The 26,559-nt window shown below is 39.4% G+C and overlaps 1 protein-coding gene across 2 annotated transcripts; it reads left to right on the top strand.

Annotated features, from left to right (window-relative positions):
• Window positions 1-346: 346 nt before the first annotated feature.
• LOC140951538 (HBS1-like protein) lies at window positions 347-26,497 on the top strand. 2 transcript variants are annotated; one of them, XM_073400810.1, is made up of 22 exons: window positions 422-582; window positions 4,240-4,305; window positions 5,084-5,251; window positions 5,926-6,057; window positions 6,542-6,589; window positions 7,302-7,334; window positions 10,321-10,489; window positions 12,088-12,154; window positions 12,237-12,309; window positions 12,456-12,537; window positions 13,057-13,140; window positions 13,875-13,992; window positions 14,219-14,365; window positions 15,311-15,385; window positions 15,809-15,926; window positions 16,462-16,530; window positions 17,109-17,213; window positions 21,810-21,900; window positions 22,773-22,881; window positions 23,473-23,573; window positions 24,022-24,166; window positions 26,219-26,497. In XM_073400810.1, exons 1-22 carry the CDS (start codon window positions 540-542, stop codon window positions 26,225-26,227), a joined length of 2,052 nt encoding a protein of 683 aa, XP_073256911.1. In that variant the 5' UTR covers window positions 422-539; the 3' UTR covers window positions 26,228-26,497. The 2 variants fall into 2 exon arrangements, with proteins under 2 accessions (XP_073256910.1, XP_073256911.1); XM_073400809.1 differs by lacking the exons at window positions 7,302-7,334; window positions 10,321-10,489; window positions 12,088-12,154; ... (12 more) ...; window positions 24,022-24,166; window positions 26,219-26,497 and adding an exon at window positions 7,340-9,695 and having other exon boundaries at window positions 347-582.
• The last annotated feature ends 62 nt before the right edge of the window (window positions 26,498-26,559 follow it).

The raw sequence follows: 26,559 nt of genomic DNA, 5'->3' as shown, positions 1-26,559 counted from the left end.
GCACTATCGTGGCGAGGCGGAAATGGAGGGCTGTTTGGCACTGAATCAAGAGCCTTGACTGAATTCAATGCATTGTAATAATCAGGGTCATTGAGATTTATTGAAACACCATCATCAAGAATTACATTTTCGGGAAAAGAGTTTAAGCGTTACTCATTTGTTTCACTGTGTCACAACATGGCGGCACCTGTCAATCACCGTGTGTACTTTTATATTGAAAACTTTGTTATTTCTATTGAAAGATTGGATTGGTATACAGTATTTTATCGGATAATGATGGCGCATGATGGTTTTTTGTACAAGTGAATTTTCCTGCTATTTCGTGTCACCCGTCTTTTTACAGAAATTTTGTGCGCGTATCCCGAGCGAGAGGACTCTGGGACCTAGTCATCTTCGATCAAGTTCTGCACCAAATCGAGGTTCTTTCTCTTTGCACTTCAAGATGGCGGAATGGCGGGTGTCTTCGGGTGCTCTCATTGTTTGGTATATGTTTCATCACATAAACGATCATATTTGCTGAATTAAAGCACGCCGAGTAAATGGCAAGACATAGAAATTACAGGAATTATTCCTACGAAGATGGTATGTCAATAATCTCGTGCCATGAATAAAATAGCTAAAACTTTTTAGCTTCAAGTTTATAAGCTTATATGATCTCTGCAATTATTGCAAAATGAAGTCGTCGATTCACTTTTCCAATTAAGGTTAATAGAATTACTTTTAGGTTATTGACGATACTTACAAATTTACGAGGGTAAGATCGATATTTAAGTTAGCAAACGGCCATACAACACAGAGTCTGTAAAAGTTATCCCATTAATTGGTGACTTTTTATTCAACCAAACCTTCCCATGACGGCTTCTCTGGTGTGGCTGTGTTAGAGAGGTAGCACCGTTATGGAATGGAGGGTTGTAATAACTAAACATGACGCCAGCTTACTTTGGAGGGGGTACAACATTTTTGTTTTAATAAATGTGTTTTGTATAATATTAATAAATAGTACCAATCAATAGAAATAAAAAATGTTCAGGCCCCAGTTGTTCAAAAGCTGGATAGCGCTATCCAGCGGATAAGTATAAGGGAAATCAATTGTGCTATCCACTGGATAGAGATTTGTCCACAGGGCGCCCACACAATGTGTCTGTGTAACTGATTGTTATTTTATAGTAAATTTACTGGATTTACTGTTTGCTTCACCAATAACAATATGTTGCTAAGTATGTATATAAATTAATGTTACATAAACGTTGAATTACCTAACATGTGGTATATCGTCGTCCTTTTGCAATAAAAGTGGTTTTTTGAGCGATTTTGAAGGACTTTTATTTCGCCGTTTACTGTTCCTAATAGAAGGACAAGGCAGGAATCCTTGTTTTGAAAGGGCTTCAGCACCGGAGCGATTTTCTCCCAGAAAATCACATCGCTCTGCTTTCAAACTTCCCAGCAAAAAGGTCGAAAGATTCACTCTTCTCCATGTACCTTCCGATCAAAAATCCATCCAAAAAGTCCAGAGCTTGCCCTCAGAGAAAATTAAAATCTCACAATTTTTAACGGCCAAGATGCGTAGGCAATCAGTGGGACAGTTTCTGGCTGGCACATATGAATCATTCTACACATCTGACTGTTAAAAAACTGTGGGATTTTAATTTTATTCGAGGGCTAGCTCCGGACCTTTTAGATGGATTTTCGATCAGAAGGCACCAAGAGAAGCGTGAATCTTTCGACCTTTTTGCTGCGAAGTTTGAAAGCCGAGTGATGTGGTTTTCTGGGGGAAAATCACTCCGGCGCTGGAGCCCTTTCAAAACAAGGACTCCTCCCTTGTCCTTCTATTGTTTACATGTAGCCACACCGTCCCCCTGACAAAGGAAAAATGGAGACACCTAGGCAAACTCAAAATCCTTCAAAATTGCTCAAAAACCGCTTTTGAAGCAAAAGGGCGACAATATACCACAGGTAAGGTAATTCAACATTTATTTAATTTTGATTATAGACATACTTAGCGATATATCACTATAGGTGAAGCAAACGGTAAATCCACTACATTTACTATAAAATAGCAATCGCTTACACACACACATTGTGCGGGCACCCTGTGATTTGTCTTGTGGATAGCACTATCCACCTTTTGAACAACTGGGTCAGAACAACAATGTTAACAAAGCAAAAAGAGTAGGCTATTTTGACTTTGCCTGTTACAGTTCCAGGTATAAAAACTGATGCATCCACAGTACCTTGTCAACTCTCATGCATGATGCATAAGTGTCATGCCTGCAGCATAAAGACTTCTCATGCATCAAGGACAATTTCCCATACCTTACTCACAAATTTGGACAAATTGTTCTATAACATATGATTAATAACGAAAATTCAATCAATTTACCCAAAAATGTGCTTAATGTTGACTTTGTGTAGCTAAAATTGTCCCCTTTTTAAAAGCTTTGGAAGTGCTTATAGGTTATCGGTACATCTTTGCACAGTTTTGGTTATGTTCAGAAATCTTAGAAAATTGCCAGAAATCTTGGCAAAGTGCTGTGACAGTTTTGTAAATCCTGGTGATGAAAAGACAAAACTCTCATGCTTTTAATTAGAAAAAGCTTGCAGATAAAAAGATATAGACATTTTGTATTATTTTATTACCTTTAAATGGCCATTGTGGAGAAGTGGTCATTGTATGGTTGATGATAGAAGAGTGAATCCTTTGTAAATCCTGGTCTTGAAAAGACAAAACTCTCATGCTTTGAATTAGAAAAAGCTTGCAGATAAAAAGATATAGACATTTTGTATTATTTTATTACCTTTAAATGGCCATTGTGGAGAAGTGGTCATTGTATGGTTGATGATAGAAGAGTGAATCCTTTGTAAATCCTGGTCTTGAAAAGACAAAACTCTCATGCTTTGAATTAGAAAAAGCTTGCAGATAAAAAGATATAGACATTTTGTATTATTTTATTACCTTTAAATGGCCATTGTGGAGAAGTGGTCATTGTATGGTTGATGATAGAAGAGTGAATCCTTTGTAAATCCTGGTCTTGAAAAGACAAAACTCTCATGCTTTGAATTAGAAAAAGCTTGCAGATAAAAAGATATAGACATTTTGTATTATTTTATTACCTTTAAATGGCCATTGTGGAGAAGTGGTCATTGTATGGTTGATGATAGAAGAGTGAATCCTTTGTAAATCCTGGTCTTGAAAAGACAAAACTCTCATGCTTAGAATTAGAAAAAGCTTGCAGATAAAAAGATATAGACATTTTGTATTATTTTATTACCTTTAAATGGCCATTGTGGAGAAGTGGTCATTGTATGGTTGATGATAGAAGAGTGAATCCTTTGTAAATCCTGGTCTTGAAAAGACAAAACTCTCATGCTTTGAATTAGAAAAAGCTTGCAGATAAAAAGATATAGACATTTTGTATTATTTTATTACCTTTAAATGGCCATTGTGGAGAAGTGGTCATTGTATGGTTGATGATAGAAGAGTGAATCCTTTGTAAATCCTGGTCTTGAAAAGACAAAACTCTCATGCTTTGAATTAGAAAAAGCTTGCAGATAAAAAGATATAGACATTTTGTATTATTTTATTACCTTTAAATGGCCATTGTGGAGAAGTGGTCATTGTATGGTTGATGATAGAAGAGTGAATCCTTTGTAAATCCTGGTCTTGAAAAGACAAAACTCTCATGCTTTGAATTAGAAAAAGCTTGCAGATAAAAAGATATAGACATTTTGTATTATTTTATTACCTTTAAATGGCCATTGTGGAGAAGTAGTCATTGTATGGTTGATGATAGAAGAGTGAATCCCTTGTAAATCCTGGTCTTGAAAAGACAAAACTCTCATGCTTTGAATTAGAAAAAGCTTGCAGATAAAAAGATATAGACATTTTGTATTATTTTATTACCTTTAAATGGCCATTGTGGAGAAGTGGTCATTGTATGGCTGATGATAGAAGAGTGAATCCTTTGTAAATCCTGGTCTTGAAAAGACAAAACTCTCATGCTTTGAATTAGAAAATGCTTGCAGATAAAAAGATATAGACAATTTGTATTATTTTATTACTTTTAAATGGCCATTGTGGAGAAGTGGTCATTGTATGGTTGATGATAGAAGAGTGACTATTGTCTGGAACAAAAAAGTGACTGATGTAGAGAGGGTGCCTTTAATAGAGATTCAACTATATTGGTAACTTATGTGATGTGTGAGATATGACAATGCTAATATCATGTGGTGTTATTCCAGACTTGTCTGATGACGTGTATGGACATTCAGTTGAGGATTATGATTTGGCTGTGTCACCAACAACTGGTAAGGAGTCTGGTGTAATATGTGATATTGACTTTTCTTTTATTATCACCTGTCTTAAGAATGCACTTGCCTTTGATATTATTTTTTGATGAAATAATTTGCATATGTGTACTTTCTCCATGTATATAACCAGTCAAAAACCATTATATCGCCTCCACTGAAAGACCTTTCTTAACTTGCCCTTCAGTGAGATACTCATAGGTCTTGCTCCTCATCAGACTTTAGCAGAAAATTATGTAATCTTTACCATATTTACTGCTATACAATGTGCATTTTTTTTGTCAAAATTTGCTTCAAAATTTGAAGTGTGTATTATCCACAGGGATGCCTTTTTTCATGCAGTTGATAATTTTCACACTGTATACAAAGTTATTTGGCTATAAAGAAGGACTCTCCACATACAGCTGTAGTCATCTAAACTTGGTAAAAACTTTCAGCGGTACGCAGATTCCTTAAATTTTTCATGATTTGAGGCTTGCACAACAGAGGAAGAAACATTCTTGGCAAGGTTATGAAAAAATGTATTGATCACCTTATATGCCCTTGCTAAAAACAACAATAAATTATTTGCAGCCCCATCAATGCTTTACACAAAGAAAAGCTCTGCTCAGACAGATTTGGTGTCACCATTCAGATGACGTGTCTGTGAAATTGCTTTTGCTGTTTTTTTTTTTGTTTTATTGAAATATAGAATCTTTATAATTGAGATTTGACTCTTAGACTCTTTATCCCTGTAAAGTATAAGGATTTAACCTTCTTTTCACATTGCTTCCTGCAGCTGAGCAGTTCATGTTCAGACGCAGTAACAGTCGGGACCCAAACCTCTCATCATACATGGCTGACAGGTTTGGCCGAGTAGATGAAGAGGATGAGGAGGAGTCTGAGGAGGAGACTCTTGCTAGTTCCCAGGACTACAAAAGACCCCAGCTAGATCCCACGAGTGAAGGTATAATAACTTCACTTTTATGTTCACAGGCAACTCTTTGTAAGGCAGACACATCATTCTGGATAATCAGTGTTTGTCTTGGAGAGCTGTCTACCTTATAGCAAGTCAGAATATGACTGTAGAATGGCGAGCCTGTCGCAAGCTGTCTGTGTCAGGAGGTATATCTTAAGGAGGCTATCCATTAGGAAAAGTGAACTTTATAACTGCTCGTAATGCCAAAATATCAGTCCTACAGTTGGAGCTGACTACTTCATAAAGTGAAAAAATATGACCACAGAATGGCAGAGACCATTTTAAACTTTCTGTATTAAGTAGTATGTGATGCAGAGGTATCCATTGGAGGACTGTCACTAAGGATCAGAGGCTGGGGATTTCCCTTGGCTTCTATAACCATAATCTCCATCTACTTTTATGAGAAAATAGAAGAAAAAGAGAACCAAATTAAATCCCTAGCTGTATGATTCCCTGCCTACATTTCATATTTACCCAGCAATTTGAAATCTTAGTGACAGCCCTGCATTCGGAGAAAGGTGATAGTTAGTACTGAAATGTTAGTCCAACAGGTAGAGAGCTGTCTACCTGTAGCCAGTTTACTTTTGTGATTTGTAAGTTCAGTGTAGTTACAGTATGTCTTAAAAATATTCATTTCATTATTGAATTTCTCCATGTTTCAGCAAAATTATCATCCTGTATGGATCAGCTTCATTCAATTCTTGGAGAGACATTACATGAACCTACAGCAGTTGCAGCAGTTTTACAAAGTAACTTCGATCTAGAGAGAGCTCTGGACCAAATTCTCAGTCAAGGTAACAAACACATTGATAAAACAGAGTAAACAGATTCCCCCAGGACCAATCAGTACCTGTTCATTTTTTGTTTGAAGGTGACATGGCCTGTTTTAAGGGACAATAAGGTGCTACTCATTGCTACTGTGTAGAAGTGACCATTGTGTGAAAATTTCAATAACAGTGCTAATGTATGGGTCGAATTTTGTGGCCTTTGTGTTGAGGGAGTGATTGTGTGGTGGTGCCTGTTGGTCCAGGTTCAACTGTATTATTTTTGCTGTTTCATGTTTTTTGTTTTTGTTTTTAATTTTACGAATTAAGAGTTGTGTCTAACCTGAGATCAGACCCAATTTTAGCAACTTTCATACATTCTCTCATACGTGATCACTCTAAAATCTCTTTTCGTTTCGCCTTTCCCACCAGAATTTCATTTACCGAGCAAAACAAAAATATAGCCTGATCTCAGGTTAAGTTGTTTCTTGTTCTTTTTTTTGTTTTAATTCAGGGGGAAAACAAGACCTTAAGGCAAATTTGGATCCAGATGAGAGTGAAGGTGAGTTGTGAACTGAGTTTTAAATTTGCATGTTTTATCTGGCGTATCTGTTAATTTCATAATAAGTGGAATATACCATAAGCTATCTGAGTACTCGGACTAAAACAGAATAATGACATACATCATTTTCAATGTCTAGTGGTCCACTTTTACGACAGCAGAGAAAAATGAACAGTGTATTGTATTTTACTCTAGTGTATAGGTTTGTATATGATATGCATCTTGCATACTTGCCAGGATCAACAATGTTGAATGCAACAAAATAATATAGTTAAAATGATAATCATATAACTTTTATGGTAAGTGCAGGGTGAAGAATGACATGAAAGAAGATCATCGCAGTTATAGATGCAATTTTTGCAGTTGCTAAAAAAAACCCGAAAAAATGCAGTGTTGTAGTGGATTTGAACCCTTGATCTCTGCGATGCCAGTACAGCTTTCTACCAATTGAGCCGACAAGTAAACTGGGAGCAGATCATTGAGTTGGTTTGTTATAAACACAGTTGACTTGGTAGAGCACTGCACCGGTATCACAGAGGTCAAGGGTTTGAATCCTGTACAAGCCTGGGTGGTTCATGTTGAGCTTTGATGAAAAAAATATAGATTTGTAAGTGAGGAGAGCATGGTTCAAGAATTAACTGATTTGACATGATTTACACTTGTAAATTTAAAGCTAATTTGTTGCCTTTTCTCTCTTTCTATTGCCATGTTCTCTGGTGCAATTTTGGTGAATGGCTCTCACAAGGTAAGGCTCTGTCTCTTGTAAAACTGACACACTAATAAAAGATGTTCATGTTAAAAGGAACCAGCATAAAAAATACAATACAGAAGAGTCTTGTAGTAATCATAACGCTGGCATCACAGGAAGAAAGGCAGCAGTGTTTATGAGTGATTCACAACTCTCTAAATCTGCTGTTACGGGGTCATATGTTAATGTGTCCAGTGAATTATCTCTAAGTGCTCTAGCAAGAGATGAAAGTTTGTCTCAGCCTGTAGGAATACTATCTTGTCAAGCAGTAACTTCTCTGCCCCTTGATCAGATAAAAGCCTCATCACAAAAATCTCTCATGACCGCTCCTCTTAGCAGCTTGTCACAATCAGGAGGGGCATTATCTGGTCAGGTGGCTGCAACACAGCCCCCGAATCTATCACAGCTGTCTACAAAAACCTCTCTTCTGCCAGTTCCTCTTAACAGCTTGTCGCATTCAAAAGGAGCATTATCCTGTCAAACATCAGCAACACAGTCACTGGACCTCTTACAATCTTCAGCTCAAAACCCTCTACTCTCAGCTACTCTTAGCAGCTTGTCACAATCAGGAGGTGCATTAACTGGCCAAGTAGCAACAACACAACCCCTGGGTTGTTTGCAATCTTCATCACAAAGCCCTCTGCTGTCAGCTCCTCATAGCACCTCGTCACAAGCAGAAGGGGTGTTATCAAGCTTGGCATCAAAATTGCAGCCTCAAAGTCAGTCAAAAGCCTTGTCTCAAAACCCCCTGCTCTTAGCTCCTCTTAGCAGCTTGACAAAGTCAGAAAAGACACCACCCAGTCAGGCACAGGATCGGGTACTAACCCCATCACAATACTCCCTGCTCTCAGCTCCTCTCAGCAGCTTTTCACAGCCAGGAGGTTCGTTGTCTGGTCAGGCAACAACATCACAGCCGCTGGACCTGTTGCAAACCTCATCACAAAACTTTCTGCTGTCAGCTCCTCTTAGTAGCTTGTCACAGCCAGGAGGATCATTATCAACCCAGGCATCAACATCCCGACCTCTAGACTTGTCAAGAGCCTCACCCCAAAGCTCCTTGCTTTCAGTGCCGCTCAGTAGCCTTACTGCTCAGCAAGAGACAACCTCAAGGGCTGATCCTCAGAACAGTCCTTCATTGCCTTTTACCAGCCTTACACAAATTTCAGGCCCTCAGGTATTGTCATTGGCAGGAAATCCAGTTACAAAATCAGACAACTCTCTTCTTTCAGTTCCACTCAGCAGCCTCTCTCTTGGATCTAGTCAGACCCCATCAACAACCCTTCTGGCTGCCTCACTAAGCTCCTTTTCACAAACCGCACCAACATCACAGAGTGGATCTGAACTGGCAAACTATCATGATTCTCTTGTTTCAACATCACTCAGCAATTTGTCACTCTCCACTCATCTTCCGTCTATGTCATCTCAATCTACAAGTCCTCGAACTGAAAATCCCATGTCGGATTTAGATAAAAATACTCGTGATAATGTCACCACTGACATAAAATGCTTGACTGAAACATTGGGGAAAGTGAAACTCCCTGGTAAAAACAGAACTGGCAAGGTAAAAAAAGACTGTAACCAGAATCTCAAAGCTGAACAGACACCCAATATTATTTCTTCCACACCATTGATATCCCCCTTGGTTGACTCATCATTGGATCAAGGAAAAATCAAGTCCAAGCATGTAATTGTGAAGAAAGGCATTTCTCCTAGGGAGCAGAAAAGAAAGGTCATTGGTAAACGGAATGAGGCACCAGCTTTGACTGCAAAGCCAACTCTGTTTGCTTTAACACTGTCTTATTCCTCACCGGGCTACAAAAACGCTGTTGTACAGAGAGTCATCAAGGAATTGCAAAGTCTGGAAAGTTTACGCCTAACTGCTTTTAATTTTTCTACTCCTTCGCCTGATGATATTGTGAATGACAGGCAAAAGAGGGCTTTTTCAAGAAAGAAGTAGAACTTAAGGACAGATGGAATAGAGGAAAATGTGGCTTTGATAATATTGATTTTTTTATTGCAACTATTGGATTGAGCAGCCAGTGGTGGACAGGGTAATTTGTTTGTCTCGTGATGTCAAAGTACTATATCAAAGTACTTGTAAATTTTACTTCTAGACCTGTAAATTAAATTATTACAGTCATTTTCTTAAGCTTTCTTAATTATTAGCTCATTGTTTTAGAGATAGCCACTTATGATGTAAATGAATTTTTGTGTATATACAGCAATTTTTGCTAGTTATTCCTTTTGTACATTTTTTTATTATAATATCATGCTTTTAAGAGTGCCACACTCAGCTGTATCAAAAAAATACTTAGGTCATACATGCTTTATTTTAAATAAAACTCCTAACACAAGTAATTTTTTCCCTTGTTGTCCCTTTTATTTTCTTTATTAAGAAAAGCATGGTTTTGAAGATTAAAGAGATGTGCAACATTATTGGCGAAAAAATTCCATTTACTCTATGTGTCCAGCCCATTTTACGGTCACGTTCACATGGTACTGGCTGAATTTTCTACTGGCTGTAAACTATTACTGGAAACGTCTTTCACAAAGAACAGTTCAATGTTTTTTCTCCATTCACACAGAACTGATGTTCAGGTTAAATTTATAACTGTTGTCAGAGGTTTTGCGATCTGCCCATGCACAGAGCACTATTTTAGCAAAAATGACTTCTCCCAGCTGAGTTATCACACATCAACATGCAACCACGCCTTTGCCAAACAAAAAATGGTTATATTATTCACACTGCACCTGTGTAAACTGTCATACGAACATTTAAATCGTTTGGTGTTCACACCCCACCTGTCAAATTTTCAACCCTACCATCCAAAAATTTGGCCTTGATATTAGTGTTTAAATATTTGAATGGCTAGGCATTCACATCAACAGAATACCTAAATGCACGAGTTTTTGACGAGTCAGAAATTTGTCTGTTACAATGTGAGTGTAGCCTAAGTAATATTGTCATGACTTCAAAAACCAGACACCTTCAGGGCTGGAAGAAAGGAGGTAAAACTACTACATCCAGTGCAGAATCATGTCTCTTTGGATGCTAAGAAGACAGAAGCTGCTCCAGTGGTCACCTCTGTGCAAGACAAGCCTGTGATAGGATTCTCAACTCTTCCAGTAAACAACAAGAAATCTAGGGAAAGGTAGAGATGTGTAAATATCATAAACTGCCACTGATAAGCCCTCCCCCCTCAGTTATAAGCCCTCCCTCCCTCACTAGTATAAGCCCTCCCTCCCTCAGTTATAAGCCTCCTCCCCCAGTTATAGACCATTTACCTGTAAACAAAAAATACATCCAATTATAATCCCCCCTTTAGCTCCAATTATAAGCCCCCTGCTGAGTTCGATTTATTTTGATGTTTTGAAGCTTAATTAAAAACCAGTAAATGCAAAACATACAGTTGAACCTCTCCACAATGGCCACCTTGGGGATGGAAGAAAGTGGCCGTAAAGAAATGGCCGTTGTAGAGTGGTTTCAAATAAGAGTCAATGTATGGATTTTTTGTCTGCCGCGATAAAAAGTAGGGGCTGTTGTAGAGAGGTGGTCGTTAGCGAAGGTTCGACTGTACTTTTGTCAGCACTGCTATAGCTTGTTTCATAGTACTTTTTCTATCCAAGTTATAAACCCCCTCGGATATAAGTCCCTCTATTTAAAAGCCCTCCAAAAACTCTTTACAAAGATATTAAACCCAGGGCTCATAAGCAGCAGTTTACAGTATGTGAATTCTTGTTTTATTTACAATGTACTGTCACACCCTGACATTAGAGCACTTAAGGCTTTTATTCCCAAGAGTGACCAACATCAATTCTCTCCTTTTAATATCAATATGTAATCAAGGGAAAGGTTATGAGAGTTGACAAAATGATTGCTAAAGGGGAGACGCTTTGATGTTTTATCAAATCCTTTTAACTAATTCTTTATTACAAGAAAATGTGTGGGATCTATCTGGAGAATTTGTAAGTGGATACTGGGGCTCCAAGGGTTAAGAACCACAGAAGCCTTCCTTTTAACTGGGTGTCTCTGTTTAATTCATGTACCTTTCATAGCCTGAGAAAAAGTCCGCATTTTGCGACGCCACCACTGGTTTCTCTGTGAAATGATGTCTGGGAAACAAGTGCAGAAATTCCATACTGATGACACATCACTACTCAGTTCTGGGTAGTGATACTGATTGATTGAAAATTTGCTTCAACCAATCAGAAGCACTATCCAGATTTTGGTAGTGTCACGTCATCCGAATGGAATTTCTGCACTCGCTTCTCAGACATCATTTAGTGGGGAAACCAGTGGTGGCGTCTCAAAATATTGCCTGTTTTCTCAGGCTATACCTTTCACATATCTTTTTCAAGCAATTTAATGATGGCACATTTATCACATTTTTTTTTGTTCTTATGTTAGTTGCTAGCCTGGCCTCATTTTAAAGTAAAGACTCCTTCCAATTTTGCACGTGCTAACGGGACTCATGACACTGGTACTGAGAAGTTTTGGCCAAATAATAATCTTTTCTTACTTGGCCAAAACTTATCAGTAAAGTCTATGAATGATGCATTTTATTGTGTCTAAGGAACAATACTTTACAATCAATAACCACATCTAGACACACTAAGGTGCTAAAAGATTGGTCATCTAGAATATTCTCCAAAATCAGACCTGAGCATTGTAAGTAAAAGAATAGAAGACTGGAGTATCTAATGTGGTTAAGTGCAGAATAAATTTTGTTTTCTTTTACCTTACATGCAGTTCTCCTGAAAATGAGACAGAAACAGATCAGAGACAAGCAAACAAAAAACAAATGGAAAAGGACCAGGTTTCTGAAACATTTTTTCTTGTCGTTATTTCTTTACCTGTGTGTTTTTTGTGACTTAAAATGTGTATTATTTTTTCATCAGTTGCTCGCTGAAGCACATAAGGAATATCACAAACGACGGAAAGGAAAAACTCTTCTCAACTTAGTTGTCATTGGTGAGTTTGGAAATGCTTATGAACTATTTGATCAATAAAACCTAAAACCAGAATTTTCTTTTTGCTATCAGAGATGGTTATACAGAACTTTAAATCAATTTTGAATTGTTAAATCAAGATGCGAAAGTTCTCTTATTTTGTTTTAGGTCATGTTGATGCTGGCAAAAGCACCCTCATGGGCCATCTTCTTTATCGACTTGGAGACGTCTCCAAGAAAGCTATGCATAAATATCCTTAGAACAAAAAAATGATGTTCGCTTCTGTGTTATATTAATTTTTTTTTTATATAAACAATATTTATTGCAATATCTGCTCTAAGATCCTAAAGGGCTCATCCAGAGAGCTTATGCTGTTTACATTCAATATTGTAAAAATACAAATGCACATCAAGATCGAACATACACACACAAAAAAGCGAAAGAATAAAAAGAAAACAAAACAAACCAAACAAATATTTAAAAAAAGCACACACAGCAACTAACAGAAGCGATGTGATAACAAAATAAACGACTGGACAAGCTGAAACAGCCTAACGTTCATTTGAAAATCAGCAGTAGAAATACCATTTAACAGCCAATATATTTTTTTCTTATCTGAGGCGCAATGCCATCTATTTCCAAGTAATTGTGCAGCGGAGGTAAACAACTTTTCACACAGAGCTGCAAAACTTGAGCAGTATATATCAAAATTGGTTAGCCTTTGTTAAAAGCTCGTTGCTTGTTTGTGTTTTTTCCTTGACCCGTTTACATATGAGACGGAATCTAAAAAGGCTGGTAAGGCTTCCTTTGCTTATGCTTGGGTGCTGGATGAAACTGGTGAAGAGCGAGAACGGTAGGTACTCCTTTCAGTTCGTTTTCAGTTCCAAGAGCACCATTGAAGGAAATTGACGAAAAAGTGAAACAAATTCATGGTGTACGACCCTGAGAAACAAATGTTATCATGTGAAAGTCCCGCAGAAAAGTTTCCAGTTGAAAAGACTTGACTTTATCCACAGACTCAAAAGTTAGAAATACATACTCGATAAATGATAGGATGTGTAAGTACTGCTGACGAGGTGGACAGTCTCACCACACGATTTTATTCAGAGACTTAAAAGTTCGAACAAAATTATTCAACTTGACAGGCTTTCGAGTGAGAGGGAAAAAGGGAAAATCAGACTGCCAACAAAGGCGAACAGTGCACACACTTCTCTACAAGCGACCTCGGGGATTTGATAACCTGAGAGCAGGCTCTACTTTCGTTTCGCTTTGTAATTGAAATTCTGGCGGGATAGGCGTAGCGCGATACCGTATAAGAGAATGTAATGGAAGCTGCTTAAATTGGGCGTGATCTCAGGTTAGGCATTCGATGTTTCGGTGATTAACCCTTTGGAAATAAGAAGACGTAATCATTTGCCGTTCAGTCTTCTCATTTTGTACATGGAATCGTTCTTTGCCATCTGCTCGGAAGTCTGACAATTTATTTACAGTAAGGGTTACTCCTTTTCTTTTCTAATGTGTCGCTTAATGCAATGCGATACAACGACTTTGCGGTCTTTTTACTGAAGCATAACTTATTCACAACAGTGGTATTACTATGGATGTTGGTTTAACAAGATTTGAGACTGAAACAAAGCTCATCACACTAATGGATGCACCAGGACATAAAGATTTTATCCCCAACATGATCACTGGAGCTTCTCAGGTATGTTGAACGTAATATTGTTAACGGTGCATTAAAAGAGCCAGGTCACAAAATTTTTGTTACATTTCGAGATCGTTTTTTTTGTTGCGCTATAAGCACGAGGAGGCCCTAAAAGCTCCTAAATATGACCCCGACACCCACCGAACTAGCACTAGGCGTCAATGTCCTCCTCAATTATATGGACCGCACATGAGTGACATTATATTTGATTGAAATTTCTTCTTAGGCTGATGTAGCAATCTTAGTGGTCGGATCCAGCACTGGAGAATTTGAGTCCGGATTTGAAGCTGGAGGGCAGACGAGAGAGCATGCGCTACTTGTCAGGTCGCTGGGCGTGACACAGTTAATTGTGGCTGTCAATAAACTTGACAATGTGAGTGATTCTTATATCTTATTTTTACGTTTTCTTGATTCGTATTACGGCTCAGGCTTTCAGTCAGACAGTAAGTGGCAATGTATTGAGTAGTCTCCTGCACAGATGTTCTTTTGGCTCGTCACGTAAACGAGGAGGGTAGGAACGCGTAACGAACCCCCAAGAACGTCTACACGGTAGACTATGTATTGAGGGTTTTCTCTCTTTTTCTTCAAAACGCTGTTAAAATTATTGATTTGACATTTCTCAATCTCATTAATAGTTCATAGAAGGAAGAAGAAGAAGAAGGTCCTAAACCTTGACTTGTTTGGATATGTGATTGAAACTCTCATGTTCTACATCCTTTCTTCTTCTTTCTACTCAAAATCGAAAGACCTCAATGTTCATCAAAATTTCCCCGTTACGCATTGTATTTTCATCTCTCTTCTGTATATTTGATACGTGATGAAACACGGTGTCCCGTGTTTCACATCCGCAAACACGAGAAGGAATGTTTTATTTATTGAGTCACCGAAGAGCTTTTTCTTTCTTATTTATTGCCCAACCGACGCAAAGATGATTAGATATGGGATGAAACGCTCTTTTCTCTTTTTTTTATCTTCAAGTTCCCAAATGATTATTAACTCTTAAAGAAATTCACTGAAAATGCGTTGTGGAAGATACGATTTCTGAGTGGTCATTTTTTTTTGCAACATGAAAACCACATTCATGCTGAGTGTCCTAAAAGAATGAGTGTGGAAACCGGTCGTTTCGATACGAACTCAAGCTGTTTAACTGCCCAAAAATTCTGTTCGTTCCAAGTATAGTCTGGGCGTGAACAGAAAAAAACATTTTGGGTGAATATTCTTCGTTCTTTAAGCTAAGAACGCGAAACTATTTACGCCTCGACGGAATAAACTTGTATCGAAACGACCGGTGACTCTAAGTTTGCCGTGTTTTTTTCAGGTTGGCTGGTCAGAAGCTCGATATAATCATGTCGTTGGAAAGCTCAAGCACTTTTTAAAACAGGCAGGATTTAAGGTTTGCTATCTGCCATGTTCGCAAGTATTACCGTGACAGAATTAAAGGCATATTTCTTAGAAGTAAAAGCTCAAAATACCTGATTTGAATCTCTCTGCGATGTTCGATTTACCGTTTATGAACTTAGTTGATAAAACTAAATTTTTGTCATTCATTGGGCCCTTTTCAAAACTTCCATAATATTCTTTGTTTCCCTCCAAAATTTCTTGCATTAGCTTGTTTTTCAATTTCTTTAGGGACGATTGTCGGGTATGTTGCCTCCTCCTCAGGCAAGCGCGAAACGCAAGTGACACTCGAGTGACTAGTGACGAAGCGCAAGGGACCCTGGGAAGGAGAAAAATGTGGAGACGTCTGGGTACGAGGCAGATGCCAGACCGCTGTTTTAAGAAAGTATATTTACTGCTTTGACTCCTTTTCTTTCAGGATTCTGATGTTGTTTATGTACCATGTAGTGGTCTTACTGGTGAGAACCTTACAAAGTGTTGTAATGAGCCCCTGCTCCGAAATTGGTACAACGGACCTACTTTATTGGATCGAATAGGTAAGAAATGAAGAAATTTTGCAGCTGGTTTCAAAAACTTAGTAAATAAGTTTCACGGCAGTTTTGGAACTCGGATAAAGTTTGGTTGCACGTTTTTACTTTCATGAACGGTCTCAATGGAATCGTTGATGATTCCTGCTTTGAGATCGACTTGTTTCTTGCCCCACTGATGATTCATTATACTTCTCCAAAACGGCTACCTCGCGATAAACGGGAGACATTGTATCCGATAATGATAACTGCACAGACGTTCGAACTCCGAGTGAATATCAAGGGGAAATTCTCAGGTGACTTACCTGTTCCTGTTCCTGTTACCTGTTTGAGATCACTCTTAACCATTTAGACCCGTTTTCTCCTCTTTCCTTCGCAACTGGGACCTTTTTAAGGAGTATTGGAATGTGGTCGTTTAAAAGCGTAAGCCGGAGAGGTTGAAATAATCAAATGGTTTTATTTATTATATAGTTTAGACTTTACCTACATAGTTGTATGGAAACCGGTAGACTATACGCCTTGTATATTCCTTTTTCCATTGCAGATAATTTTAAACCTCCAAAAAGGGAATTAGAGAAACCGTTTAGGTTCTGCGTGTCAGATGTTTATAAAGGTAAGAAAGTGAACTAATGCGAAATTAAGTGTGGACCTGACTTCCGCATAGTTTAAAAGAATGCATCCAACCTCGTTCCTAGGGCTCTCTCCTACCCGTCCCTACGGAGCGAGAGAGAGACAGACAGCTCTCTCTCGCTCCGTAGGGACCGGTAGGAACCCCGGGGAACGAGGTTGAAATGCATCCCTCTGCCCCAGGCTGAGTACTCCTTTCATTTGGGTTGCTCCTATCGCTCGGGCTCGGATCTTTTTTTTCAGAAACCGGTCGTTTCGATACGAACTCAAGCTGTGAAACTGCACAAAAATTTCGTTCACAGTATTCAAGTATAGTTTGCGCGTAAACAAGAAAAACATTTTGGGTGAATATTCTTCGTTCTTTAAGCCAAGTACGTGGAACTATTTACACCTCGACTGAATAAACTCGTATCGAAACGACTTTGTATCGAAACGAATGGTAACCAGAGATGGCTGTTTTAGCAGGCTGCAAGGAAATCAAGTGGGTAAGACTTGACATCTCGGATCTCGGGCACACTCCCTTCGCACACTTAGCTCATAAAGCGTTTGTTTGCATGTTTTTAGGTATGGGCGCTGGCATCAACGTTACCGGAAAATTAGAGGCTGGAAAACTTCAAAACGGTGACAAGGTCGTGGTCATGCCTGCTGGGGAACAAGGCTTGGTAAAAGGTGAGTACGTTATTCCTTCCTTTGACGACGTCAGTCCCCTCCCCTCCCTGGAGGGGGCTGCCTCCTGATATAAGTTCTAAGCATGTTCAGTTCCATTGGTCAATTTAAGGTGCAGGATTCGTTGGTGTTGTGTCAAACAAAACTATTGAACTGCTTTGGAGTTACTGTGTAGGTTTTAGGCTTACTAAGAGTAGAGTGTTATTAAGCCTTTTCGTTCACGTGGCCAACAGCTATGACAATTTATTAGAACAAAAGAAACAGGTTCAACTTCCACAGAACTAGTTTGGAACGGGGGTTGGGATACCAACATGGCCGCCGTTTCATTGTTTTAGCACACCAATATGGCGGACGTGACGTCATATGGAAACTTTCCATATGTTAAAAGTGGTACATTCAAGTCAAGTCTCATCGGGCAGTTATAAGCGTTTTGGACGGTCGTGGTCAGAGATAAACTTTGAAAGTGATTCCTTGGGTTTTTTAAACTCTCCTCGAAAAACACGGCCGCTTAGCACGGGCCATTGCGGTATTTGCTTCCCGCGTCACTTATGTCAAGACCATCTTGGCTTTCTTCACACACTGTTTGTATCGTATTAGTCATCCTCGTGCGACCTGCTGGTAACATGTTTTCGATCACACTGCTTAAATCAACCGTATATGATCTTCTCCTCAACGACTTGTGAACTTTGTTTGCGTCACTACCCTGCTTAAAAGTCATGTTGCTATAAACACCCTCACCCTGTTTTCTTATCGTGCTGGAAGCTAATACAGGTAAGCCAGCGAACGAGAAAGCTCTTCGTTTCATTCTTGTCACTTGTTCGCCTTTTACTCGGCTATTTTCATCTTCCGACGAGTCCCGAAGTTCGTCGAAATTTTCGTTGCTGTTAAACGGAGGTTTAGCTGCTGCTCGGAAGGTGTCATTCTGTTGTTCCTTGAGTAGCTTTAGCAGTTTTGGTATAGCTTCTCGTTTCACCGATTTTTCTGTGAACGGTCAAAAGAAATAATAATTGTAATAATTGTAATAGTCTTTAAGAGGTAGCAATACTCGTCCCACCCTCCTGATCAAATTGGAATTTGGAAATGTTGTTTCTTGAGAAGAGGGAAAACCTTCACGAAGCAAAGGCCATAACCAACGGATAGCGAGCGTTTCAACGACGGACGGTAACCGAAGGTGGAAATTTTTTCACCCTTAGGCGGTGGTTCTGCCCAAATTTTCGGGCAAATCCTCTCTACAAAAGTAAAGACACTCAGTAATACAAATTTGTTAGCGTCAAGGCTTAATAAAAGGGAAGAGGAGTTACTTCCAGTTGCCATCCTTCGCTCAAAAATGTCTTTGCTTATGCTACCTACCCGTCGACGCCGGGACTTGAACCCAGGTCCACATTAGCGAGAGCAGAGCGTGGCCTCTCTCCTAACCCTTCTCCTCGAGAGGGGCACAGTATTGCGTAGATCATGCATTGTTTTCAGTAGTAAATACTAGCCGGGAACTAAAAAACAATGTTTGAAAACCCTTTTTTAACACTGTTTGTGATAGTTAAGCAAAGACGTTTTGAGCGCCGCCCGTCAACCGGAAGTGATGCGTTCTCCTCTTATAATACGCCCTAACGCTACCAAATTTGATTTTCTCTCTGTCCATACTCTTATACAGACGATTTGCGTCAAACTTTGGGCAAAAACCACCGCCCAAGGAACTGCCTAAGAATGAAGAAAGTTCGCTTCCGGTTAAAGTGCGTGGCTCAAAAACGTCTTTGCATAAGTTCCCTAATGATGAGCTATGTCGATTCGACTTACCCGCGTTAGCAATTTGCTTTTTCCCTTCTCCAAAGAGGTGCGTTTTCTGATTTGGTGAATTTGGTCTCTTGGTGTTATTGTTTACTAAGAGCTGTTTGGACACCTTCGGAAACTTTGCGCTTAAAAGCAAGAACAAAATGAAAACAACCATGGTGGCCCTTAAATTAACGTTTTTGAACCTATATACTAGCCTGCGTAGCTGGCGGATTCGTCACGACAGCGCGTATCGAGGCAGAGGTGGTGATATAGAGAAGTTGCCAGTCTCCGCGTAGAATGGGGATCTCGTTCGCCCCTTCGGCGTTTTCTTCTCGCTGTGAATAGCAGCTTCTCTGCCAAAATCTCACTCACGAGGACGAATAATTCCGCCAGCTACGTAGGCTAACCTGAATATATATTCCTTGCCTCATTTCCTGAAAACTAGTTTTAGTCTACGAAAAGGTCTAAAAATGTCTTTTGACGTCCTCCTCCAGATACAGGAGGGAAATCAAAGGGAAGAACAAATGCAATCCTCTCTTTTCTCTTTCTTCCTTGAATAGTTCTTTCCCTCTAAGGATCTTTAAAGTTGTACTGACAATTCCCTCCTATAAACTCACTGCAAGTCTCCTGAATAGCGCCATAAAAAAATGTGTATGACAGTCAGTGAGGAGGATTAGGAGGGTGAAATGCAATACCAGGAGGGTGAAAAATGATGTGGTATTTAATAACAAATTAAGCAAAAATTATGTTGATTTTTCTAACCGAAAGGAAGATGAAAGCTTTAATGGCGTCAGTTCTGTGCGGGTGTATCTCCATTGCTCAGCATTCTTAAACATGACGTCATCACGTGCTTTAGTGCTAGCTTTGCCGCTGACCTGAAGAAGCTCAGCGCACCAAAATTGTCCATGTCTTTCTGCTAAAATCAGTGGTGTTTCACCGCGATTGTTTCTCTTGTCAATGTCTAAGCCATATCTTCTCATTTGCTCAATAATCGCCTGTGTAATCAGGCAATTACCAGTCGCTGCTGCATGATGTAGAGCTGTGTTGCCATTGCAGTCTTGATCCAGCCAGGTAATCTCTCTTTCCTGGATCATGCATTGCACCAACTTGACGCGCTGTTTGATGCATGCGTAAGAAAACACGGAAATGCCGAACGCATCCTTCTGGTGGACCCTGGCGCCGTGGTGAAGCAAAAGGCGCCCCAGGGATAGCCCCAAAGGCTCGTTATCCAGGTCACAAACCAGGCGCATTGGTGTATGCATGCGTGAATCAAATCTATTTACGTTGCATCCCACTTTTGCGAGAAGGTGCACTTGTCGAGAATTCCGTCGAGTTATCGCTTGATGAATGGAGCACATCCTCGTAGCCTGCAGAATCAAAAATTTTGATGCGCTTGAGAGTTTTTACGGTATAATGTCTCTTTGTTGGCAAGTGGTGTGCCGTCAGCTTTTTTAATCCACAAGGTGCTTGTATGTAGGTTTTCCACTGTAGTAGGAACTCTCGAAACATAGAAGAACAGACGTAAGATGTCAAGTCCTACTCAAGATCCACATTGACCATTCTGCAAACGAATTTTAGTTGTTTTAACCCACCATCGCGCTCTAGTTTAAACCAATCGAGCAGAAACGGGACAGACTAAGAAGGTTACTCACTTAATAGGAGATACGACCACTGCTAAGTGACCTGGGTGTTGGTTACTTAAATTTAATATACCTTATATTTTCCAGAACACCATTTTTCACGATTTTGCGGTATCACATATCAAAACTGTTGGTTTAGAAATACTGTTAATTTGTTTGATACTTAAGAATCGAAAGTATCGTTCATTGTTTCAAAAATATTTGCGAAGTAGAAAGCAAAGCAAGCGCAGTTTTCGTCCATAAATTATACTAGTTATTGTTAATAGGGTACTGAGTGTTGTATTTGATATTAAATGCAATTGCCACTCACAAACGGCAATCATGATCCTCACAGGGCAGAGAAAATTTGAAAAAATATCGGGTTTATTATTATTTTTTTAGTTTTCTGGTAAACTGCTTAAACGAATAACATGCAGCCAAGACAGTATAGTGTGTTTTCTCTCGATACAGCCGAGAATAGTTCTTCATAAGTGCCTTAAAAAATCCCAATTAAAATATCTACGAACTTTCAATATTTAAGATAAACATACTGATCCAGTTTTCTGATGAAAAAACGAAACATCAATTTTACTACTTTTAAAGAAATAGACTTACCCTTGGATGGTTTTCTGTTTGTTACCACAACTTGCTCTGAGCTATTAAAGTTCTTGTTATTCAAGTGCTGGCAGCAAGATCTGGATGTGATCAAGTGAAATAGCTACAGTATTTATTTTCCAGTCTTATAAAAGTTTGGGAAAAATCTAAAACTAGCTGAACTTTGTTACTACGCAACTAGAAATCCTCTACAAGTTACTGTGGTCCCAGTCGGATGAATGGCTTATGTTGGTAAAGAAACTCATGTTAAATAATCCTGCTAATTACTGAGTGTTTTGCTGAGAAAATCCCCGATAATTGTGAACCTGCTGCTAAATTATTGAATACAACAAGGTGTACACTCATTGTTTGTCTCTGCACACGTCATATTTTACTCTTTCAGTCAGTTAATTTGTCAATGAAATCTCGTCTTTTCCAAAATCTTTATCTGCAACTAAAAAGTCTTGTGTCTAGCTAATTTTAAACAAGTTATTTTAGAGAGACAGAAACCAATTATAAGTATTTTGTTTTTCATAAATTCTTTAAATATGCATGACGTTTTGTCCATCTGCCAATTTCAAATAATGTTTATCTTTGTGTGTTTACTTTTAAACACCAGCCCTGTCCATACATGACGAGCCAGTTCAGTTAGCATGTGCAGGGGATCACGTGACACTGACGTTATCTGGATTAGACATGATGCATGTTGGGTAAGTGTCTGGTTGATAAGATCCGGGGTACTTACCATTTACCTGAGAGACCGGAAATTCCGCATGGAAAATCAAATGGTTCGCGCCATTATCTTTAGGAGGCTTCAGAATGAAGAGGCTTTTTTAGGCAATGCAATTTTCCACTCCTTTTTAGTCTGTTCAGTTTATGTGGATATACTTTGCCAGCGGATTGTTCTCCCACCACGTCCAATTTTATAGTCTTACCGATTTATGCTCAAGATGTCCACCCGGGTGGTCTAAGTAAATGGTAAGCAACCCCGGTTTTATGGTAAATCATAGAATCTAAAACAGACTTTTTTCCATAGTAACTGTACCACTCAAGAACTTCAAAGCTTTGTGCGCCCACGTCGAGCAGTTTTTTTTTTGTTGTTGTTGTTTTTGTTTTTCGCAAAAGGTTCGTTTCTCCAATCCCCCCCCCCCCCCACCCCTAACAAGCGCTGCAAATTACGAATCCGAAAAAGTTCACCATGATTCAGACAGACTTAGTTGAAATTTAGTTTGAAGATCATCATTTTCGGAATCAAGAAGTACAGAAAGCATTTTAAGATTCGAGAATTCCAGATAATAGGATTCCCCCGTAGAAGCGAAGCCTAACTGTGTTTCCCCGTCACATTTTCTACTCTGTTTTTTTTTTCGTCGCATGGTTACTTTTTTGATGGATAAACTGAAAACATATATAAATCAAATTCTGCTTTTCGTTCTTTCGTTTTCTACGCTTCCGTTCGAAACTTTTACAGTTAACTTGACAGCTTCCTTAAAACTCACACCTAATTAATGAAGCTTTATGACACGTTTTTAGGCTTCACAATGGCGAAGCTTAATTCTATTTTGTTGTGGTTTTTATTTTTCAGAGTGGGAAGTGTTTTATGTCCTCCGAGCTCCCCAATAAAATGCACAATGAAACTGAAGGCTCGCATTTTAGTTTTCAACATTCGTGTTCCTATTACAAAAGGCTTTATGGTGAGTTTTCTTTTACCAGGTACATTGACAATGCATGGTTTGAACCCAGGAGTCACTCATAAGTAAGTGGAGCATGATCGTCCAGTTGAACGTAGTCCAGAAAAGGACAGTTGTTGACATTGACTGACGTTTCCACAACCTGTGCGGTGGTCATCTTCAAAGTGAAAGTGAGTCAAAGGTGACTACCACACAGGTTGTCGAAACGTCAGTCAGTGTCAACAACAGTCCTATTAAGGACTACACTCAAACTCATATTCCACTTACATATACATTGCACGACCCCACAAGCTTTGAGCTTTAAACCATATCGTGTTTAAATAAAGGATATGTATATATGTATGTATGTATGTGTTAAATAATTTCATAAAAAACTATGACCTCTTGAAATCGTTAAGAGAAACAGCTCCCTGATGTAACTGCCATTTGAGAATCGGCCATCCTGAAGAAGGTTGCACTTGAGGAGGTAACAGCATAAAAATTATACAAACTGGAACCAAAAAATTGAATTAAATAATGTGAGGTGTTTTCGATGGTGTGTTATGGACAGTGTGGAAATGGTAAATAATTTTTTTTTTACTGTTTTGTTTGCAGGTATTGTTCCACTACAAGACGTTAAATGAACCAGCCACTATCCACAGGCTCTGTAGTGTCTTACACAAGAGCACAGGAGAAGTTCTTCAAAAGAAACCCAGGTAACAATTTTCATTCTTTCACCCTCAAGCATTGACGGTTTCGAAGCAAATTTAGGCGGATTTTACCCTGCGGGGGCAGGGGGATGCGGGGCTGGGTGGGGCTTGGTAGAAAACTCCCTCCCTCCCAACCCCGGTCCCCGAAGGAGTGCTCGCAGGCTTGGCGGCTTTTAGACACGGGATTTAACCCCTTTACTCCCGCATTGAATTTTGGTCCATTTAGTGATGTCGTCCTACCTTTTGAGTTTGTAGACGAAATCCCATGGTTACTATTCAAATGAAACCTCTTATGCAGTTCCGTCCCTTCTTGTACTTTTTGTTTAGTATTACTTTTGAGTCTGTGGATGAAATCCTTTGGTTTGACTGTTGAAATTAAACTCTGGGAGATTTCCGATGGGTCTTTCTTATTTTCGGAAAATTTACTAACATCTTTACATTCCTCGATACACAGGTGTTTAACGAAAAATTCCAATGCGGAGGTAGTAATTCACACATTCAAACCAGTTTGCGTTGAATTGTATAAAGACTATAAAGATCTTGGAAGATTTATGCTGCGCTACGGTGGTGAAACAATCGCTGCTGGAGTTGTTACAGAGGTGAGTTGTTAATTTCCGTGTGCTTTACACGAAGCCTGGCATTTGTAGTTGGAAGCCTCGGGTTAGTGTTCTTTGATTTTACTTCTTTCTGTTTGATTTATTTTGAAAAAACTGTCTTTTTGCGTCAGTGGGGAATGCAACGCGAAAATTCGGCTTAATAACTTAGTGGATACAGTGAAAATGCCACCATAAACGGGTTTTTTAGGGAGCAAGGGTGGCGCAGTGTTGAGAGCGCTCGCCTCCCACCAATGTGGCCCGGGTTCAAATCCCGGCGTCGACGCCATATGTGGGTTGAGTTTGTTGTTGGTTCTCTCCCTTGCTCCGAGAGGTTTTTCTTTGGGTACTCCGGTTTTCCCCTCTCCTCAAAAACCAACATTTCCAAATTCCAATTCGACCAGGAATCAGGTAGACGAAGAACCACTATGTGGATGTGCTACCTGCAAATCGCTATTTATTTGTATTTATTTAGTTAGTTTTAAAAAAGCTGACCATTCTAGCCTCCGTTTTAACGATGGTCTAGCACTCAAAACATAAGACCGGGGGGGCTCCCATATAAAAGTGACAGAGATGCTCGTCGTCTCGCTTCAGATTTTGCTCTCACTTAGGGTGTTTGGGATGGAAAGTCGCTATAGAGTGCTTTTCGTTTGAGTGTCGTAAAACCAAAACCAAAATAATTACTCTGGCCAATCACATAGGACACAGACAATACATTGAACCAATCAAAACTCGAAGTAATTACATGTGGCTGACGCAAAGCGCGGGAAAATGCATGCGAGCGCGTCACAATTGGCTTTGGTTTTACTTCTGATTGGATGAAAAGGTGGCGCGAATCTTTTAAGCCAATCGCATCGTGTAGAAAGTGCAAAACCAATTACTTTTCGACACTCAAATGAAAACCGCTCTATTGACCCATTCAGGTATCGCTTAGTACTGTGCTTAAAGGAATTTACAAAAAATGCCCTGACACTGGCCACACAGAAATCTCCCTTAAGGGTCAATTTAAGCTTGAGCCACACCTACGTTGATCTCCCTTAGGGGTTTTATTTGAATTTTCCCATGAGCATCCCCGTCACTTTTATATGGGAGTCCCCCCGGGAACGTAAGCTTTCGCGGGATCTTTTTATTGCGGCCAGTTTGGTTGCCCCGTGTTTGTATAGCTTTGTATAGTTTTGTATAGCCTTAGCCTCGCGGAAATTATAAGGCTAAAGGGAACACGTGAAAGGGAAGAGGGGCGCAAAACATTAAAATGATTGGATTCGAATAACGAACTATTTAAAACTCAAGTGAAAATGAATGACCGGATATTTCACTGGTCAGGCGAAGGCGTCCAAAACGTTATCAGGAAGTGTTCATATTGTCAGGAGCATAGTAATAACCATTTTTGTCTTTATCTCCCACTGTGCACTTTTTCTCCTTATTTCGTTGGGATCTAGAAAAAAAGTCGTATTTATTTGTTCCACGTCAACGGGATGGCTACATTTCAGCGTACCCCTTTATTTTGGGTTACGAGGAGAACAGGCTACATGGCAAAGGTTAACCTGTGAACAGGCTCCTAAGGAACCGCCCTTTTTCCTTTTAGACAGAAAAAGGAAACGCCCTTTTCTCTTCTAGACAGAAGAAGAAAACGCCCTTCACATTCTACACAGAAGGGGGATCGATTTTCTTCCTCTAGACGGAAGAGGAAAACGCCCTTTTACCTTCTTAACAGAAACGGGAATCGACTTTTCCTTTGTTCCAAAAAAAAGGGGAACGTTCTTTTGCCTTCTAGACAGAAGAAGAAAACGCCCTTCACCTTCGACACAGAAGGGGGAATCGATTTTCCTTCTCTAGACGGAAGAGGGAAACGCCCTTTTACCTTCTAAATTGAAAGCGGAATCGACTTTTTCTCTGTTGTAGACAAAAGGGAGAAACGCCCTTTTTCGTTCTAGACAGAAGAAGGAAACGGTCTTTTCTCTTCTAGCAGAAGTAGGAACGCCTTTCCCCCTTCTATACAAGGTGTCGCAAATAGTTGAAAGTACGGAAGATTTATGTACCTTTTTATGTCTTTGACAGATTTTATAAATAACAGAGGTTTATTGAGGAGAGCCTTACATTCAGACCGCCTAAGGAAGACAAGAGTTGACATGACTATAAGATCGCTTGAACGGGAAATTTAATTTCCTTTTCTTGTTGACTCTCTGTCGGCAACAGAAAAAACTCAGGATGGGACCCAAATAGAAAAGACAGTAAAGTTTTAAAAGATAGGTTGTATTATAATAAGTCGCTCGAAATGCTGCGGAAAGGAAGACATGTGCGGGTAAAAAATAAATAAAATGGAAATTTTTACCGTTACAGACTCATTTGTTTTTTTCCGTCGTTTGTCGCGGCTTTAATCTCGCCTGCCTACAGCAGCA

This window comes from Porites lutea, chromosome 11 (genome assembly GCF_958299795.1).
Source record: "Porites lutea chromosome 11, jaPorLute2.1, whole genome shotgun sequence".
In the NCBI taxonomy this organism is placed as follows: Eukaryota; Metazoa; Cnidaria; class Anthozoa; order Scleractinia; family Poritidae; genus Porites; species Porites lutea.
Note: the sequence above shows the minus strand (reverse complement) of the source record. Positions and strands in the feature narration are given on the sequence as shown.